Source organism: Phyllostomus hastatus, unplaced genomic scaffold, assembly GCF_019186645.2.
Source record: "Phyllostomus hastatus isolate PE091 unplaced genomic scaffold, TTU_PhHast_1.1 phas_contig_210, whole genome shotgun sequence".
NCBI classification, from domain to species: domain Eukaryota; kingdom Metazoa; phylum Chordata; class Mammalia; order Chiroptera; family Phyllostomidae; genus Phyllostomus; species Phyllostomus hastatus.
In genome coordinates, this window is record NW_025333737.1 from 6,455,405 (window position 1) to 6,475,759 (window position 20,355).

At 50.2% G+C, this 20,355-nt stretch overlaps 1 protein-coding gene across 1 annotated transcript; it reads right to left on the minus strand.

The window, feature by feature from the left end:
- Positions 1 to 663: 663 nt before the first annotated feature.
- LOC123816841 (sperm acrosome membrane-associated protein 3-like) lies at positions 664 to 5,279 on the minus strand. The gene is made up of 5 exons (XM_045836052.1): positions 5,267 to 5,279; positions 4,397 to 4,669; positions 3,431 to 3,589; positions 2,931 to 3,009; positions 664 to 730 (listed from the first exon to the last, which is right to left on the minus strand). The coding sequence occupies exons 1-5, from the start codon at positions 5,277 to 5,279 to the stop codon at positions 664 to 666; spliced, it is 591 nt and encodes a 196-aa protein (XP_045692008.1).
- Between the last annotated feature and the right edge of the window lie 15,076 nt (positions 5,280 to 20,355).

Consider the following 20,355-nt stretch of genomic DNA (forward strand, 5'->3'; position numbering starts at 1 on the left):
ACCTGTCAAACCTTGACAGCTGGCAGTGTGTGAGCAGTCACCAGCCAAAGGGACAAGGCACTGTGGCCACCTTCAGGGACCAGAGTCACAGAAAGTAAGAGCCCTCTCAAACAAGCCAGAGGTGCAAACACCAAACTCAGGAAGATTGCCACATAAAATGTGGCACACCCAGCTAAAGGTGGATTTCAGGTACACAACAAATCATTTTTAAATGTAAATATGGGACATAGAGTAAAATTTATTTGTTGTGTATGCAAAATTTAAATATAACTCAGGCATCCTGTGTTTGTTATCATTGTTTATTTTTTGTTGTTTGCTTGTTTTGTTACACCTGGCAAAGCTACATTCAGGTAAAGAATCTAGGAAACTCTGCCAGGTGTGCTCAAGGGAGTCATGAACCCCGCCCCTGCTCCTGCCCCCAGGAATAGAGGCCCGCCTTCCATGGTAGGCATTTTGGAGCCCACCTGAGGCCCTACCAGGTGGACAAGTGTGGAAACCCTGAGAGGCTCTGGCTTCAACAAGCCACCTGAAAACACAGTAATAGCGGAGAAACACACTTAAGTTAAACAATTCTTTATTAGTTGGCTTGTCTTCCTGCCTGGGGCAGGACCCAAACCACATCTCCCCACCTGCAGGGCCTGGCCTGGTCCATCCAGACAGGACCTAGAAGTCACAGCCATCCACCCAGTCGCTGAGGTCCTGGCCCTGGCAGTGGTGCCTCCAGGCCTCCCTGAGGATGCAGAGTAGGGAGAGGAGAGGCCAGTCAGCTGCAGCCTTCAGTCCCTGCTCAGACAAGAGCAAGAAGGAGGCTGGTGCTCTAAACCAGAAGTGAGGAGAGCAAAGGGGTTAGCAAGGAAAAGGGAGAGAGGGAAACTGTATCATGTAGCACAGAACCACCTAGAAGAAGTTAGAAAGGAACAGAATACCCCTTAACAATAGTCATCTATATAGCCTCCCTATTTCCCCAGTGGGGTGACAGAGTAACGTGCTCCAGTTCACGCAGGGGTCAATGCAAAGGCCTCGAGTCCTGGGGCCCAGTCGCATGCCCTTTTCCTACATCACGCTGCCTCTGCGGACATCATGCCCCCTTTACACTACACATCGCTCTGGCATATCCATCCCCCATTCACTTGTCCCCACTCCACTCCCACTGCCCTGGAAGGTAGATGGGGCAGATACTATGTTCCCTGTGTTCCACATGAAAAACTGAGACTGAGATACAAATTTACTTGCCCAAGGGTGACAGCTAGTGAACAACAGAGCTGAACCCACACCCAGTCCTCCTGGGTCTTTCAACTGTCGGTGACTATCATTTACAGACTCAGGGCTGTAACTTGTTCCAGCATCATGCTGGCATCATGAGGAAGATGAGCAAGATCCTGGGGTTGTGGGGCCCCTTGGTCTCAGTTTCCAGGGGTTCCAAATTTGATAACTAATGCTATCCCTCATAGCAATGTCAAAGGGCCCAATGACCAGGAGTGTCCCTAAGGGACCACTATTGCCATGTCAAACCAGTGTGGTCTACTGGGTTCCTGTCTCTTCCTTTAGACTATGAGCCCCTTGTGGACAAGCTCTTGGGTCTCAGCCATCTCCAAAGCCCAGCACCCAGCACAGAGCAGTCCTCCCTGTGTGCACGTGGGGGGGGGGGTAAGCTGCACAGTTCCCACCTTCTGGGACCACTTCCTATCAGCCTTGGACACCTCGGAGGGGGCATCCGTGATATGAGTACACTACAGTGTGCAAATGAGAGTTGTTCTTAGATTTATCCAAAAGGCCCAGTGTCATCCATCCCAGGGTGGCATCCTCAAGGCCTCAAGCCCTTGCATTCCTGTTGAGACAGGTTCATGCTTCCTGACCTGATACACATGGGCCACGTCCTGCCTCGCCTGCCTTGCTCCACATCCAGCTCCTAGGGCTTCAACTGCTCTCAACCCTCATGTCTCCAAAGCTGTGGCCACTGTGGAGGCCCATCTCAGGCCTTCTCTGTGTTCACAGCCATGTTCACCTCCTCCTCTCCCTCCCTGAGCACGGAGCCCCTGTCCCTAGGCCTCCCCACAGCCCCTCATTCCCAGCCCTTCTGCTGTCCATGCCCTGGGGAACTGTCCTCGTCCCGACCCCTCAGTGCTCACCTAGGCTCCTGCAAAGGCTCCTCCACTGGTCTCCCTGCCTCTAGTCCCTCCCAGGACATCTCCTGCCTTCTGGACACTTCACCAGCTTTGTCACTGTCCCATCTGTCCGTGGATCTGGTGGCACCAGCCACCTGGAGTGCCTTACCATCCCCACATGCTGCCCTTGGTGGTCTCGCTTTCAGAGATGAGAATAAAAGAGGCTGCAGACTCTAAATGCAACTCCCACCAGAAGAGCCTGGGGGGCTATGGGGCCACCGCCTGGAGGACCGTCTGTGAACCAGAGGTCTAGTCTAGTGCCTTATTGGTGTGTATCCCAGTGTGCTGCCAGGGAGGAGGGCTGCCCATCATGTAGGAAAGGTGCAGGAAAGGTGAAGGCTGACAGGGTGAGGCTCTGGAGAGCCCACCCTGCTTCCAGTAGGCGATTTAGTACTTCATCTATTGTGCACCATGGCTTTACATAAAAGTTAGCTAGACAAAAGATGCCACAGATCAACCAAACAAAAAGGGTTTGCTAGATGCAGATCGAGTGGGCCTGGAGGCAGACACTCCACAGAGCCAAAGCCTGGGAGAGCCCGGCCTGGCACCACAACCCCCAGTGAGGGGCTTATCCTTCCTGAAACTCCGGGTGTTGTCTGTAAACTCTTCAGGGGTAGAAATTCCTGCCACTGGAAAGAGTGTGGATGAGACTGTGAAGCATGGAGTGGTGCCTGGGATAGAGCGGGCACTCAGAAAAGGTGAGTTCCCTCTGCTGTCCCCCAGCCCTGGCCACCTCCCCTTGGGGGCTCCAGCCCAGTTACTCACCAGCTGCTCAGACCCTGGGTCTCTTGACTTATCTTCATGGCACAGATAACAGTGTCTTTGAGATTGGGATTTAGTAAATCTGCGGTGTGAGGCAGAGAAACACGCTGAGGGAGCAGGGTCAGAGCTGGTCATTCATGAAGAATCTGTCTGTGTGTTTCTTTCTCTCTGTGACACACAGACACACCCCTCTCCCTTCCATCCTAAGCCCAGCCCTGTCTCCTGACCCCTCTGGAAACCCAGGTCTCGCTTGCTTTATCACTTTCGTCTCTTATCAGAAGCAATTCCCACTCTATTCACTTAGGTGTCAGAACAGCCTCCCACCTGAGACCCCAAATCTAATTCATGGAGGATGCACCCTCCATCATTTGACTCATCCCGTTCTCCTTGGTAGGATTGGCAGGATGTCAGGGGATCCACATTCAGAGATAAAGGCAAGAGGAGCAAACAAAACAGGAAAGAAGCAAAGGCTGGTTCAGGGGCCTGGCTCAGGCCCAGCCTACCGGTGCAGTACATGTGGCATCCATTGGTGGCATTTTCACTGAGATTTCTGCACCACTTCCGGCTATTAATCTGGAAGATGCCATAGTTGGTGCTTCCATCAGGTTCATAGTCCAAAGCACCTGCGTCGAATCCGCTTGCAAAATAAGCTAGACAAATCCCTGCATAGGGTGAAGACACAGGCCTGTGGGTCACATGATCAAGGCCAACCCAGACCAGCTCGCAGTGCAGGTCCCACCCGTTAGCTCCTTTGAGCCTCAACACCTGCTTCGAGAGGTCAGCGCACATGCCCTCCCTTGTATTTGATAGGCCAATCCACTGAGGCCCCGAGGGACAAACTGACTTACTCAGGGTTACAGACAGCTGCCAAACAGCAAGAGTCAAGCCTGGACCTCGGGCCTCCTGCTCCTGGGCCCCGTAATCCTCCCATTGTCTCACTATTCTGCACTTAGTGAAACCCCAAAAAATGTCTGGAATGAATGACAACTAAATCTCCCCAGGCAAGATCGGGAATATGCAGGTGGGACCTGCAGGGGGGGCGGGGGGGGGGCTAGAATGAGGGCAAAATGGGTCCACATGTGGCTGTACCTCTCAGCCTCCCCACACTGCTTGGACAGTTCTGTAGTGCTGGGTTACTCAGTTCGCCCTAAGCATCCACGGGAATGCCTGACCATCATGCCAAGATACAGATTAGGGAGACTAAACTGTTCTGTTCCTTTGAATCCTGACGTTAGCTGTTGAGGGAATGAAGGGCAATTCTGATTTGGCTGCCTGATGCCTGCTGCTATATATTCCATCAGTGCTGGGTGTTCCCTGCCTGTGACCTCCCATCACCCTTGTTCACAGATGAGAACTGAGACTCAGAAAGCTCCTGAGGCCACACCCCTTGAGTGGGAGGCAGGGGGACAGGAGGAAAGGGAAATAAGTGATGGGAGGGGGCAGGGCCAACCAGGAAGAGGGGTACTCACAGTCAGCCAGGCTGTAGCCCCTGTATCCCTCCAGGCCAAAAGTCTGCAGCACTCTGACCAGCTCACAGCGACTGTAGACCTTGGCTTGGCCAGTGGCGAGCAGACAGCTTATCAGAGAGGCAAAGGCCAGCCACAGGACCCCAGGTGGGCACAGCTGCCGCCTGGCTTCCATGCAGGTGGCCCAGGTGGAGCCCCCACCACACTGGCTCGCAGCTGGGCTTCGGGATGGCAGGCAGCTCAGCAGTCCTGGTCGTCCTTTTGGGAAGTCCACCCCTTAGGAGGATGGGAAACACCTGCAAAAGGGGAGGAGGATCCAACCCTGCCATTCAGCCCCCTGCAGTCCTGATGGAGCCTCGGCCACACCCCAAGATCCAGGAGCGGGTTCCCTGAGGCCAGCGGCTCTCCCTCCCACCCTGCTTCATAGCACTCTGGCCCAGAAGCTGAGGGAAGAGGCAGGGACATGGGGGAGAAGATGAACAAACCTTGAGCTCCATACTACATGCCTGGCATGATTGAATCCTGAGCCCCAAGATCTCATAACTGGGAAAGGGCAATGTCACCTCCCTCACCCCTTCTAAACTATGGCCTTGCAAAGCCCCTCCTGCCTTGAGACTGAGCCCATGTGGTTTGCCCCCCAGGCCTCTCGTCTCTGGCTCTGGAGGCAAGTCCCCAATATCATGAAGGACATTTGCATCTAGTTATGACCTCCACCTCCACTCTGACTCACCCAGCCCCTCCCACGGCCTTATCACCCCAGCATTCATCATCACCCCAGTATTCCCCAGCTCTGCCACCTTCCAGTCTCTCCCTGACCACCACCTCTGCCTAACCTTCCCACGTCTCTTGTGAACTCCACCACAGCACACTCACCCTCCACCTTCATAAGGTCAAAAAGCAAAACAGTGACACAACCTCAAGAATGGATATGTGTGCAAATGGGTGACTGCCACCCACTAGAGCTTCTAGTCACCAAGGGTGGCAAGGAAGTTATGGTTGTGGCTTTGCAATAAGACCTGAGTTTGAAGCCCACCTCTATGATTTATGACATCTCTGACTTTGGACACCTCCTGAGCCTCATTTTCATCATCCAGAAAGTGAGGACACTAATAACATCAACCCCATAGTGTTGAACAAATGAATGAAAAAGAAAGGCACACAGAGATCTTGGCTCTTTGCACTAAAAATAGGTTCATTGTTATTTCTGCTATGAAGTAATTGCACCCACAGAAATGCTTGTCTTTGGTCAGCTTTCTCTCTCCCATGTCTCTCAAAGGATACTCAACACCCTCATTGCTGTCCTCCAACCACCCTCCCTGCAATTCTCACAAAAGACCTCACCTCCTGCCTCATTTTGGGGAAAGCAAGGTGGTCACCTGTGAGACTCCCTTCCCTTTCTGCCTTCACCCATCACTCTTACAGACACTTCAGGGGCCTCGGGCACCCTCACTGCACCCTCTGCTGTGGGGAGGAGGCATCTCTACCTTCAGTGAGGCCCATATTAGCTCCAAGCTCTGGGCTTCACCCTTTCCTGTCACTGAGCCTTGTTCCACAGGCCACCTCCTCTCTCAGCATCCTCAGCATCTCCCCCCACCAGCTCCATCTTGCTCTGTGTGCATAGGCGGACTTACATTTCCAGCTGACAGGACACTTCCCTTTACACTTGTCTCTGTCTACCCTGAACTGTATCTCTCCCTCTCTTCTCATCTAGACCTCTAGGGGGGAAATTACCATCTCCTCACCTCCCATTTGTTTTTCAACCCAGTGAAATTCAGCTTCACCGCCACCATGGCCCAGGAATGGCTCCACTCTGTCCCATGGACCCCTGTCAGCTCTGTCTGACAGGAGCTCCCAGCAGCACTCACACTGAGGACCACCCCTCCATGCTGGACTTCTTGCCTCTCTCAGCTTCTGATGCTGCCCTCCCCTGGGTTCTCGCCTTCCCCTCAGACTATTGCTGTTCATTCTCCTTGTGGAATCCACTCCTGCCCAGGTCCTACATGCTGCTGCCCTTCCAAGCCATTCTGTGCCCAGCCCTCTTCTCTTCCACCTCAGGAGGACACCCACCAACCTGCAGGCAGCGCCTTTACAGGACACCTTCCTCTGAGAAGCAGCCCTTCATGCCCCTGCCTCCTGGGCATCTCCACTTGGAGGTGCCAGTCTCCTCAAACTAAGCACATTCAAACCAGAACTCATGTTCCCACCAAATCTCCTCTTCCTTATGTCTCCCCTTTCCTGGTTAAAAGATTCTTGATTTCACACAATGGTGTTTTTCCAAACCGGAAACAGGCATGTGGTTCTTCACTCTTTCTCTCCTTCGCTGCATTCTTCACCCTCCCAACCCATCAGTCCCAAAGTGCTGGGGATTCCACTTTCCCTCCAAGAGTCTGCCTCGCCATTAGTTCACACCACATCATGGTACAAGGATGGTCTTCTTCTACCCAGTCCTAACTCTTCTTTCAAAGTACTCTACACCCATTTACCAGAATGAAATGTTTGAGCAAAAAGCCTGTGACACCATTTGAAGGCTCCCTGCATCTCTGCTCCTGTGGAAAGCACACTCCACAGCCCCACCCACCATGATTTAGTCCTTCGGACCCCTCCCCTGTTCACATTAAGTTCCAGTACTGTCATCTGTTCACCTCATGATGACCCTGCCATCTAGCACAGACATCTCCCCTTTCCTTTGTGTGGCTAACTCTTCCTCATACTTCAGGGTCCCGTCCTCTGAGATGAGTTCTCCAGCAAGACTCTCCTGGCAGGCCACTGCTTCCCAGCACCCCAGAGCACCCTGTGCTTCTACCCGCCACCCCCCCGCCCCCACGCCACACTGGACTGTGATATATGCCAGTCTTCCCAGCACCAGGTAAACTGGAGAAGAACAATGGCTGTCTTATTTCTCTTTATCTCCTGAGGGGCTATAGCGCACACTTGCTGGTATGCAGTGGCTGTTCAATGAATGCTACTTCATCAGAAACATAATGAAGTTGTGACCACAACGTATGTGCCCTTCCCATCAAGTGCGGGGAAGGAAGGGGGGGACAATGAACTTGAGTTCTGAAAAGCTGGCAGACACTGTGCCAAGCCATTTCTGGATGTTTTCTAGGTTAATCTCATCTAATCCACTCAACAATCCAAAGGGGATATGGTTATGATCCCCAATTCATAGATGAAGAAATGAAGTTGACTGCTATACAGAGACTGGTTTTGCTTTTTTTGTAGCAAAGTGACTTAAACGTAACTTTATCCTGAGCATTCCACAGCAGGTCTACAGTCACCAGGAGTAAAGTTGGTGGTTCAGAGACCAGACCCTGCCAGCATGGCTGCTCTCTCTGAACCCATCCCTCTCCCAGCCCAGGATGCCCCGCATCTCTGACCACCACCTTCCTTTTTCCCTGACCCTCACTGTCCAGACCCACCCAGGGACCTTGTCACCAGCTGCAGGAAGAGGGGATAGAGGCTCACTGACCAGGTGTCGTTCCCACCAAAGCTGACACAGCAGTGACAGTGCCAAAACTCTGTCAGCTCAGGCTGCTGACTGTGGTTCTGCCAGGGTCCCAAGCAACAGCCTTAAGAATGATGGGGGAGGGCAGGTTCTAAACTGATGTAGCACCTTCTGGAACTTCCTAGTTCTGTGAGCTCATTTCTAGAACCATCTCTCACTCACTGAGCTTTCATGGGAGCCCCTGAGCCACTCAATTTCAGAGCCGTGGGGACATATGAGGAGTATCTAAGCACAACCTCTCATGCCCTGCTGTACATGCACTAGCACCCACATGTACATGTGCACATGCACACACAGATAATCCCTTAAAGGCCCACCTTTCTCCTCCCCATAGACCCCACAGGTCATTACCCAGCATGTCAGCCAGGCCCACTGCCTTCCCAGGCCACCTGTCTCTCCGCCAAACCCCTCTCACTGGCAGAAGGTTCTTCTCGAATGCTGAGCTGCACACCACCCCCTCTTCTCCATCTGGATGATGACTGTTCAGTGTGGACAAGCCTGGGACAAACATGATGCTGGCAACCCTCAAGTTGGAGGGACACAGAAGTGAAATGGAAAGGCACATGACCAACGTGTCTGTGTCCCACAGGAGCCCCAAGGGAAAGCAGGTGGCACAGCAATTAAAGCCTGGCTTGGAGTCACCCCACCTGGGCAGGAACCCAGGTGCTGCTGACCACCAGCTGGGTTGGCCCAGGAAGAGACTTAACCTCTCAGGCTCCTCAGGTCTCATGTAAGAATAACAATTCCTGAAACATCTTCATACATGCTTAGTCCCTAAAGCCAGGTGTGAGGACTCAGAGTGCTCAGTGCACAGGCACACTGTTGACTAGGAGCAGGGCATGACCGCACACATGGGAAGTTGCACCTCGGGCACCCTTTCTGCCTGGGCCCCACCCCAGACCGACCGGGTTAGAGCTGAGTGTTGCCACTGCAGCACTCAGAGTTTATCTTCATTCTTTCCTTTAAAAAAAAATTTCATTGTGTTTCAAACACTTACCATGAGATATGCCCTCAACAACTGTTTGAGTGTACAATGCAGCACCGCTGACTATAGCACAGTGCTGCCCAGCAGACCTCTTACAGTGTATTCATGCTGCCTACCTGAGTCTTTATGTCCACGCATTAGGAACTCCCCATTTCCTCACCCCTCCACCCTTTGAGTCTATGAACTTGACTATTTTGGATGCTCATGGAAATGAAATCATGCAGTATTCGTCTTTCCATCAATGGCTTATTTCCCTTAGCACGACGTCCTCCAGGTTCATCCATGTTGTCCCATACTGCAGAATCTCCTTCTTTTTTAAGGCTGAGTAGTACACCATTGTGTGTACAAAACATACAACTTCTTTATCCATTTCTCTGTCCATGGATATCAGAGTTTCCACCTCTTGGCCATTCTGAATAATGCTGCATTGCCCATGGGAGTGCAAATATCTCTTCCAGGTCCTGGTTTCAATTCTTTTGGATAAATCCCCAGAAGTGGCATTGCTGGCTCCTGTGGTGGTTTGAGGAACCCCCACTCCCTTCTCCACAGTGGCTGCACCATTGTGCATTCCCACCAGCAGTGTGCAGGAGTTCCAATGTCTCCGCATCCTTGCCAACACTGGTTGTCCTCTGGGGTGTGTATATATTTATAAAACAGCCTCACTGACAGGAGTGAGGATATCTCACTATGCTTTACATTTACATTTCCCTAATGATAGTGATGCTCAGCATTCTACCCCCCCCCCTGCATACATCTGTTAATCACTGGCTTGTCTTCTTTGGGAAAATGTAATTGGGCATCAGTATTTCTTAAAAGCTCCCAGATGACTTCAGGGTGCAGCCAGGCTTGAGCCTTTATTCAGGGGAAGGAGTGTGGACTTGAGTTCCATAAACCTGAGTTCAATGTCTTGCTGTGCCCTGACGGGCTCTTTAGCCTGGAGGCGTTAACCACCATTTCCTCATCTATCACCTGGAGCTGAGACTGTGGCCCGCCCCCTGGAACCATGGTACTCAGCCTCCCCTAGTCTTGTTTGGCTCCTCTGTAAAATGGGAATAGTCCCCCTTCTCTGCCTCCATGCATAGAAATGCTGACCACTTAGATCTGTCCATTTCGCTATTGCTTTTATCGTCTGGCCCTTGGTGGTGATTCTGTCTGGTTGAGTTTGGGAGTTTTTACTGCATCGGCCTGCTTTTACCATTTTATTGCTTCTTTTTATTGAGTAATCTTTCAGCTTATTTTATTTTACTGCCTGTTTTGTTATTTCCCACCTGACTTTGGCTTTTACATGGGGAATAAGAAACAGCAGCTCCAAAGGAACAGTTATGAGGGCAGACAGAGGCCCAGTAGGGGAGAGGCAGGTCTTGATTTCTCAGCTGAGCTGTGCAGGAGTCTTCCCTGTTTCCTTAAAGGCAGCTCAGATTCTGGGCCATATCTTAGTGGAGGTCCTCCCTGACTCCCTTCAGGGCCAAGTTGTCCAGCAGCTTCTCTTATGTTCCTTGTTCTCAGTCCTGGTAGCACTTAGACAAAACAACAACAAAATTCCATGTGCCTGTGTCCCAGCCCTGGCCAATTACATCAAAATCTCTGAAAGTGGGTTGTAGGCACAAGTATTTTTTAAAGAACTTATTTATTTATTTTTAGAAAGACAGGAAGGGAAAGAGAAAGAGAAGGAGAGAAATATCAATGCGTGGTTGCCTCTCGCTCACCCCTAACTGGGGCTCCTACCTGCAACCCAGGCATGTGCCCTGACTGGTAATTGAACCGGTGACCCTTTGGTTCACAGTCCTGTGGTCAATCCACTGAGTTACACTGGCCAGAACAAGGATCAGTATATATTTTTTTAACACTTCCAGGTGATTCCAAAGCACTACCAGAGCTGAGAAACACTGTCCTAACCAAATTTTGACAGTTCCCTGATGTGTGATGCTGCCTTGCAGCCATGTCTCAGATGCTATCATATATGTCACACACACCCTTTCTGCTCCAGCCCTCTGCCTAGGTTCCATCTCTCCTCAGAACACCACAGAAGCCTGACTTCATGCCCTAGACCCATTGGGCTGAGTGAGGATTCCCCATGTGCTTGCACAGCATCAATGCCCATGTGCGCTTGGCGTCTATCACACCATGTCAGTGTCTGCCTCATCACCCACCAGACCAGGAGATGCCTGATATCTCTCATATCTGTTTTCCCACTGTTGAGAACAAGGTAAAAAATGCTGTGTAAATAAAAAAGGAAATGAAGGAGAATCACTGCGGAGCCTTAGCACAGAGGACTCCTGATGTCCTGATGAGGAGGGCACTGGTCTCAGATTGTGCCCAGCTCCCTGTGGACAATGAAAACACCAGGCCTTCTCTGGCTGCAAACAGAGGCAGGTGGGACCCCTAGAGGAGACCTGTGCCCCGATTCTTTCCCAACTTAGTCCACAGAAAACAAAGAAGCTCTTCTGGGCTGGCGTGTTTGTGCCCCTGTCATCATCAATTACAGGACGCGGCTATGACTGCAGGACACTGCTATCAGGAGGCCCACACCAGGTCATGTCACCAACTCTACACTCAGTCGTCTCACAACCGCACATTCTTTTAGTTTTGTGTCCCCTTCCTGATCCCATCTTCCTCCTAGGGTGGTTAATTTGTGCGTCAGCCAGACTGGCCCACCAGCCACCAGATATTTGGCCAGACATTATTCTGGGTGTTTCTGTGATGGTGTTTCTGGATGACACTTTTTTTAGTTGAAATATATTCAACATATAACATGCTAACCTGATACATTTATTTATTGTGATGTGATTTCCTTCAAGGGGATAAGCAGCACCTCTGTCACGTGACATGGTTCTTTTTAGTGGTTGAAATAATTAAGTTTAGTTACTTGGCAAGTTTGATGGGTATAATACATAATTGTTGTTTATATTCACTATATTGTACATTAGATGAGATTAAAATTTAAATCAATTGAGTAAAGCAGATTTTCCTCTCTAATGTAGATTGTCTCTATCTAATCAATTAATGGCCTGAATAGAACAAAAAAAGGCTGGTCTCCCAAATATAACGGAATCCTTCCTGCCCGACCATGTTCAAAATGGGACATTGGCATATCTGAATATAAAATTAAACATCTGTAGCCCTGGACTAAACTCTTAGCAGAGGTTACTTCTGCTTGAGGTTTCTTAGCAGAAATGTGCTGCCGATGGACAGGAAGGGATTCCACTCCACAGGGTGCAGCTGGGAGTGCAGGACGGGCAGGGCCCCTTGGAGGGCCTGTGGTCACTTCGTGATCCCAGGGAGACCTCCCTCCTTCGTCCTGGGCCTGGTGAGCTGTCAGAGCACCATCTCAGGCCTCCCTGGATGTGAAACTGCTCCAAGTCCCGGTTCAGCCTCTTACTGGCCCCTTACCTCTCCTCTCTACACCCACATTTTCCTCTGTAAAATGGGGAGGGCAGGAGTAAAATCCATACCCTATTCCCTCAATTCTAAGTCATGCATCCAACATCACTGAAATTGTGAGGGGTCTCACATCAGTTGATGGCCTCTCATCAGTAGTTGGCGGGATGCTTCTTTTTCTCAGTGGTGGGCAAAATAACGGTGCATCTTACTAGGGTTAGCATCTGCTGAATGTATCACAGAATGGTAAATAGGGTAGTGTCTCTGGTCTCTCCCTTCCCAAGCACTCTAAAAATCCCGTGATTCCACGATTCTGTGGCCTTCAGTGCAGATCATCTTTACATTCGTAATGTGCACTTATCGGGCCTGATGGAGAGGCACCAACTTTATTAGTTTTTTTGTTAGTGTTATCAACAGACTGAAAGCATCAGCAAGGCCGATGTATCAGAAACACCAGCTGGTCGGAAATGCAGAGTCTCAGCCCGGTCCCTCACCTGCTGAATCAGAACCTGCACTTCAATTGGATTCCCCAAGTGATTCCGGGCACATTAAAGTTTGAAGAGTGCTATCAGCTCACACATGCCCTCCCCCACTCCCCGCACACACACACACAGATCTGCGTGCCAGGGACGCTCAGCCAGAACCTCACTATAACTAAGAATGTGTGTGGGGCTCCATTCCATTTCGTGCTTGCATGCACTGTGAAGAGAGGCTCGTCTACAGTCTGAAATGGGAGGGGAGACCCTGAGGGGATAGAGGCACAGACTGTTCCTTTAAGAACTAGAGGTGGGGTAGGTGGGTGATGGCAGCTACAGCCACACCCTCACAGATGGCATTTGGGGCTGGGGTTGGGCCTGGACAACTACCACCAGCGTGTCCCCACTCCCCAAACTGACCATGTGACACCTGCTCTGCCCCCTCCTTCCTGGGCCCCACCCCTGGGCCCCTCCTTGACAGGAGCACCCAGGACTTCCCTGTGTCCCTGACACCCAATCCTGTCTTGGATGCTTCTCTCTGCCCCTGGACCTCAGAGAGTTGAGGACCTCAGAGAGTTGAGGTCCGGGGGCAGAGATAAGCATCCCATTCATATTTCCAATTTTCCTTGTGCTTCTCTCATTTTCAACAGGGCCCACCATCCATCCACCCATCCATCCATCCATTAATTTGACAAATATTTACTGAGAATCTTTACAATCTGGGATGCATGGGCCTACCTACACGGGGCTCAGAGTCTGGTAAAGCTGACCAGCAAAGGTCATCCTTGTGGTACGTGCTCGGAGGGGAAAAGCAGGGGGAGCTATGGGAGTCCAGAGGACAATCCGTACTCAAACTAGGGGTCAGGGAAGGCTGCCTGGAAGAGTTGTTGTCTAAACTGGTATCCAAGAATTAATAAGCACGAGATGGGAGCAAAGGCATTCCAGGCATCACAAATAGACTAAGTAAAGGCACAAAACCAAAAACCAGCCTGTGAGTAATTCATATTCCAGATCATAAAACCTGGATCAGGAAGTGGAGGGAGAAGGGTCTGGGAGGCAGGCAGGCTTAATCAAGCAGAGCCTTGCAGGCCAGCTTAAGAATTCAGACTTTAACCCTAGGAGTTGGCTCTTCCCCAACTGCTGTTATGTTGCCATGCAACAAATACTTAGTGAGAACCTTCAGAGTGTCCCACACTAGGTGAAGTTGGGTCATAGAGGACCACCAGGCAGGCTCTGCTCCCAAAGACCCCGAGGCCTTCGGGACAGATAGAAAGACATCAGATCACAGAAAGATGAACAGTGGCATGGGGCTGCATGCACTGATAATCAGCCAATGGTAAGACAGGAAGTTCTAGGAGTCAAGAAGAGGGAAAGTAAAAGGATGGACCAAGAAAGCTTCCTAGAGGAAGCTGACCCCAGAGGGCCTTGGGAAATCAGAAGTGACTCTTGGGGAATGAGTAGTGTAGGGGCAGGAGATGAAAATGTGGCAACCAAGCTAAGTAATGGATGAGGAGCTGCACCAGAGTCAGAGTAATCGGGTGAGCAGGACAGACTGCGGGCTGCCCAGGGACTCACTCCATGAGCCGCCACCAGAGCACAAGTCCTGGGAGCCAAAGGCGAGGCGTGAGCAACCTCAGAAACCTGGACTGAATTCTCACTGTTCTGGGCTCGTTAAACCTGTGAATGTATTAATAACTCCATTGCACATGCCTGTCCTGCACTGTCGGGAGGTGACAAACCAGCTGAACACCAGCCCGTGACACCACCACCCTGGGAGGTGAGGATAAGAGGGCCCTGACCCAGGTGCTAACATGTGGAGGGGAGGGGACTTGCCCAAGGCCACATGGCCAATGATGGCAGAGCTCCCTGAGCCTGCTCATGGCGTGGCATGACGTGTGCTGAGAACTCCTCCTGCCCACCCCGCATGTGCCCTGGTGTCTAACATCAGGGGATCTACGTAGTAAGTTGCAGCCCTGCAAATGACCTTCCCACCCCTGTGGAAAATAACCACACGCTCACGTCTCCTCAGGGTCTGTGACAGAGGGCATTCACCCCAGCTTTATATCTGAGTGCTCATTTACGATCCAAGTGACTGAAGTATAAGTAGCAAAGCAGTGTTTGCTTGATGAATGAAGCGCTGGAACTCCTGAGACGGCACATTTGCTAAACCTGCGCATAAGCTTTTCTGCAATGATAAATTCTCTCTGGCGTCAGGCAAAGCTGAAAGCCACCAGCACCCCGGAGGTCAGTCTTCCGAAGAATTGTGGCTCACACACAGCTTAGGAAAAACTCTTTCTTTGTGTTGATTTTTCTCCCATGACTGTGCTGTGTTAGCGGTAGAATCATACAATCCTGGAATGCGGAAGCTGGAAAAGCCCTGAGAGATCAGCTAGGACTGGCCTTGCCAAGCCACCTCCTGATTTTGCTTAGGGAGAAACTGAGGCCCCAGGAGGGAAGGTTGCCTTGGGAACTGACTTGGCTGCAACAGAGCTGGGAGTTTCGTCTGTTGAGCCCAGCTGTGTGCCAGCCCTGGGGAAGAGAAATCAGCCCTCCACTCCCACTCCCAAAACGCTCGGAGGCTAGCAGGAGCGGGCATAGCAGGCAACACCTACAATAAGGTGCTGCAGATGCTGGGATAAAACACCAGCCTGGACGCCAGGGCTGAAAGCAGAAGGGATGGACGGAGAAGGCCTCTCAGCAGAGGAGCACCAACTGAACCTCAGAAGCTGGGCAGGTGGTTGCAGGTGGAGAAACAGGAAGGACCTTCCAGGCAGGGAGGCAGAAGAGCACGGGTCAACAGGCAAGGGCAGCCTGACAGTTTGGGGCAAGATGAGAGGAGAGACAGGAAGGCAGATGATCGAGCATCTTGTAAAGAAAAGGATCTTGGGTTTTATTCAAAGGGAAGACGGTGACGTGATGGAGTCTGCACTTCAGGGAGGTCAGGTGGGGAGTCAGGTTGGAGGAGGGTACGTGGGAAGCAGGGGCCAGGTAGGAGGCTGTGTAATAGTGCAGGAGGGAGCTGATGACAGTGTGAACTTGTCGAGAAGAGAGGACACTTGCACTGACGTGGGGAGACGGAATCCGACTGGTTCCCTCATCCAGTGGAAGTTCAGACAGGGAGAGGGGGTCAAGGTCCTTCTATCAAAAGACCATGTTCCTCCTTCCAACCCCTAACAGGACCACTTTACCAGGCCTAAAAATTAAGAATCCATATATCCAATGTTCTTCAAGAAATAAGTGAATGTCCGCACAAAGGGGAGTTACAACACACTGTTGAAGATGCCATCCTGCTAACTGAGAATAAATGGCCACCTGAGGTTTCCTTAAGTGTGAATGTCTGAGTCCTATTCAGGAAAGCATTGCCTGTTGTAGGCAGGAGAGGCTAACTGCTATCACGATCAGCCCTTGCATGTGAGTGGTGTGTCACAGTGAAGTTTCATTCCTCACCCATATCCCAGGCCATTGCAGTGGGCAGTGGGCTCTGCTCCACACAGCCATCCTGGGAGACAGGTTCCTCCCATCTTGTGGCTCTGTCTTCTAGGACATCTACTCTTAACCATTTCAACTGCATCACTTCTACCCACATCTCATTGGTGAGAACTCATCACATGGCCCACCTGGAGGCAAACAGGGCTGGGGAAAGCAGCCAGCCCAGGGGGATGAGAACTCCAGGATCAGAGCACTCGTGGTCTGTGCCAGGCTGCCTGAATTTATCTGTATGGTGGACTCACAGTTTAGCACACAGCATTTTCTTATTGAAGATACTCTAGACACTCACCTCCCCAGTAACAAGTGGGCAGGGTCTGCCCAGCCACCCCTGAGCCAAAGACCCAAGCAGGCAAGGGTGCCTCATACTCCAGAGGTCACTGAGCACAGGTCATGCCCTGCATCCTGTGCCCTCAGCCCTCCACCTGCCTACTCCCCCCAACACCGGGAGCTTTCTGTCCTCCACATGTTCTTCCTAATAGATGGCTGTTCCCTTCCACACCCACAGGAGACAGAGGCTCTAAGACAGTTGTTAAGAATTACCACAGCCCAGAGAAAGGACTGAGAGAATGAAAGTGATTCATCAAGAAGAGTTAGAAGCCGACTGGGCAATTCATGATTAGAGCTGTTTAGCTTACACAAAGGGATAGCAGGATAAATTACAGCCAGAAGAATTAACAATTATAACCTTGGCCTCTTATACTGTGAAGGCTCATTCTAATCACCTGTCACCAGGCTTTTATAATAGAGGACAAAGCATTTGAGGGTGCCTGACTCTGCATGTGCATCTTGCTTTGCACAACTGAAGGCTGGGTTCCTGGGAAGAGGGTGAGATAGTTACTAATCAATGAAATCTTTTTGTTGGGTTACTCTTCCAGACCTAATTTTTTCACCAATCCTATTTAATTGCTAGCAGGTAATAGCTCTTAGGGATGGCTTCCCACAACATGGGCTGTGCTCTTTCTCTCTCCCCACTAACATCACTGTCCAGTAGCTAATGATTTGTAAACAGGCCTGGTGTCATGCACATGTAGCTGCCATCAAAAGGACCTTGGCTGGGCCCTTGGTGAAAATCAGGGATCCTTGAATAATTAAAAAAAACCCTGACCTGACTCAAGGTTGGGTGAATTTTTCAGACTGGACTTTCATAAGGCAAACAAACATTTGTGGACTCTTTTCTCAAAGTTGGAGGTTGGATCTCCACTATATTGAGCACCTGCTATGTGTCATAATAGCAACATGCAAGCAGCCTCCACCCTTGGAGGGGGGGTCTCAGCCCTCAGATTCTGGAGACATAGCCCTGCCCAACAAACCTCCTAGTCTGATAGGAAGAACACAGTTCTGCCTTAGAGAATCCTAACTGATGAGACTGGCAAAGCTTTGTCTAGAGAGAATTCCCACTTCCATGAGGGAAACAGGTGGCTGTCATTCTTTGCAGATGAAAAGCTGCAACTCAGAACCATTGCCAAGCTCAGCACACATCTATGATCACAGAGTTCTGCAGGAGGCCACTGTGCTGGTCTATACAAGCTGTGCAGCCCCCATCTAGAATGAAGGCTATCCCCACCCAGTCACAGTGTTTTCCGGCTCTGCCTGGTAGTCTGGCACAGCCCTAGGGGAGCTCCATTCACTGGGGGCAGCCCTGGCTGGGTGTGACAGCCAGTCCAGCAGGGTTTTAATAATGTGTATCTCACAGAGTTGCTAATTAAACATCATAGTCCTGCACAGGAAGTGATTGGTCTCACACAAGGTAGGGTTTGGGCTCTGGGGAATTTCGCAAAAGTTTTGTTGCCAGAATAAGGTCCTCTGTGGGTCCAAACATGCCATGTGAAAGGACACCCACCTTAAGCAAACCCGGGCGGGTCTCCAGCGCTGTGGGAGAAGGAAACTAGTGTTTAATGTGGCAGTTACTTTACATATATTAGCTTACTTCCTGTAACCCTATCAACAACCTTGAGATAACTGTTGTCACCATTATTGAGAGGAAAACAATGAAGACACAGGCAGTTAGGTAATTTACCTGAAGAGCTGGGATTCAAATCCTGGTCTAATTCCAAAACTCCTGCTTTTTCCACTGTACCATGATGCTTCTTGGACATACTTAAAAACAAAAACAAACAAACCCTGGAGCTGGGGGCAGTGGGAGGGAAGCTGCTTAGACACTAGGCACATAGTAACACTTCAGAGCATGCTCAGGGGACCCAAGTAGCTAAAGGGAAAATTGAGTGTGCAATCTGGGGGGGGTTCTGCTATAGTAAAACTAAGAAAGTAAACTTTAAACATCAGGATTCATAAGAATTACCAAGGAGTCTTATTTAAAATCCAGGCTGGGCTTTATTACCAAAGAGTGTGGCTCAGTAGCTCTGGGCCAGGCCTAGGAAATGCATTTTATTGACATTCCAGGCAGTCCTGATGCAACTGGCCCCCAGAAGACATTTGGAGAAACACCAAATAACCTTCTCCTATGTGTGTGTGGTGTTCTTTATAAACACATGCACTTTCATAATCTCGTATGATCCTTGTTACAACCTGGCAGGTAGGCAGGGCAAGACCTATGAGTCCCATTTCACACCCAGGAGAACAGAGTCCCTGTAAAGTAATGCAAAGGCATGAGAACAGAACTGGTAGTGTAAGGCCAGGGCCAATGCTCCTGTCTTCCTGCCTCCGAGTTGTCCCTTATTTGAGCAAGCTGTCTTATCTCTGGGGAAATATGGGGGGCAGGTGGCGTCCTCATAGCTCACAGTCCCTGGTCCATGCGGCACCCTGTCTACATTGGTCCAGCCCCTTTGCATCCAGGTCCCTCTGTCCGAGGCTGGCAGTGAGTGTCTTGGTCATCAATCACCTTTTTAAAAGTTTGTCTTATTTTCTTAATCTATGTCTCAAAAATAGTGATTTCCATATTTTAAACATAAGGAGTGTTTTTAATGATATGTTTTATTGTAGGAAATTTGGAAAAATAAGGTCCTTGCAGCCAACAGCCAAGGTCAAAGTTTGATGGATTTCTTTTCTCTCCACTTGTGTTCTGACATGCCCCCCCCACCATGTTTTCACTTAATGTGCTAAAGAATTTTCCATTTCAAGATTTAAAAATCAGAATTCTCCTTTAAAGAATCTCTTCTCTCCAGCAGGCCACCTATGAACACCAGGGACCTCTGGGTATGGAGGGTGGGCCTGGCTCATTGGGTCACTTGTCACTGGGGAGGTGGAGGCCTGAGGATGCATGGGCAGGGGCCCTGGGGACACCAGGTATCCTGTCACTGGGCTGGTAATGTGGGCTGTGGTACCCACCTGGGGTCACATTTATGTGACCTATAAGGTGAGTTGCCCTAGTTTGGCCTCTGTGTTAACACTTTACCTATGTTACTCATTCAATCCCCATGGAATAGCGTCACCCAGGCACAAGTTGAGGTCTGTTCTCCCTGATGTGACCGTCACATACCTTGCCCTTTGCCAGCCTGCTGCTCACGACACATCCTGCATCCTGACACAGTGTTGACACCTCCTGGCATGAGCTCTCCTGGCTCCTGGGTCCCTTTCTGGGATGCCCAGGGATGTCCCTGCTCACTTGGGAGGCCACCTCATCCCTCTCCCTGTCCCCCTGGGGTTCAAGGCACCTGGGCTACTGTCGTCTCCTGACTTATTTCACAGTCACAGCTAAACAGGTTTCCAGGTAGGCGTGGATTAAGAAATTAGGTGGGTTAATAAACTAAAATGTTCACAAACCCTTGTATACAAATTTCTATTAAGTTTCCTCATCCAAAAACTGGTCTCTAATCATTTAATTTCTGTATTAAATAATTAAAACTCTATTTTCAATTGCTGTGAAAAATTGTTTTTCTTAATGATCTTTCTAGAGGAGCCAGTAATTTTATAACTTGTAAAAATGATTAACTGGCATCATTATCCCATACTCCTGAAATATAACCCAGCAACTTCCTGAAAGGCCATCTGTATTCAATTAATGCTCCCTGCTTTAGATACATAGGATTACTTTACGCCACAGGCCAGCCTACATTTTATTATGGTGATGATGAAGATAGAAACAACCAGTTTAATTATCCCATTTCCAACAATGAAATGAATGTTCAACATGTCTTCACCCTTAAAAAAGGAAGATGACGAATGCTGTGGT

Bases quoted from the DNA above. Each gene is read 5' to 3' on its own strand.
- LOC123816841 (XM_045836052.1), bottom strand. The intron at 3,590-4,396 runs GTGAGTACCCCT...CACCCTATGCAG, and splicing joins GGGCTACAGCCTGGCTGACT to GGATTTGTCTAGCTTATTTT. The intron at 731-2,930 runs GTGAGTAACTGG...CTGCATCCTCAG, and splicing joins ACCCAGGGTCTGAGCAGCTG to GGAGGCCTGGAGGCACCACT.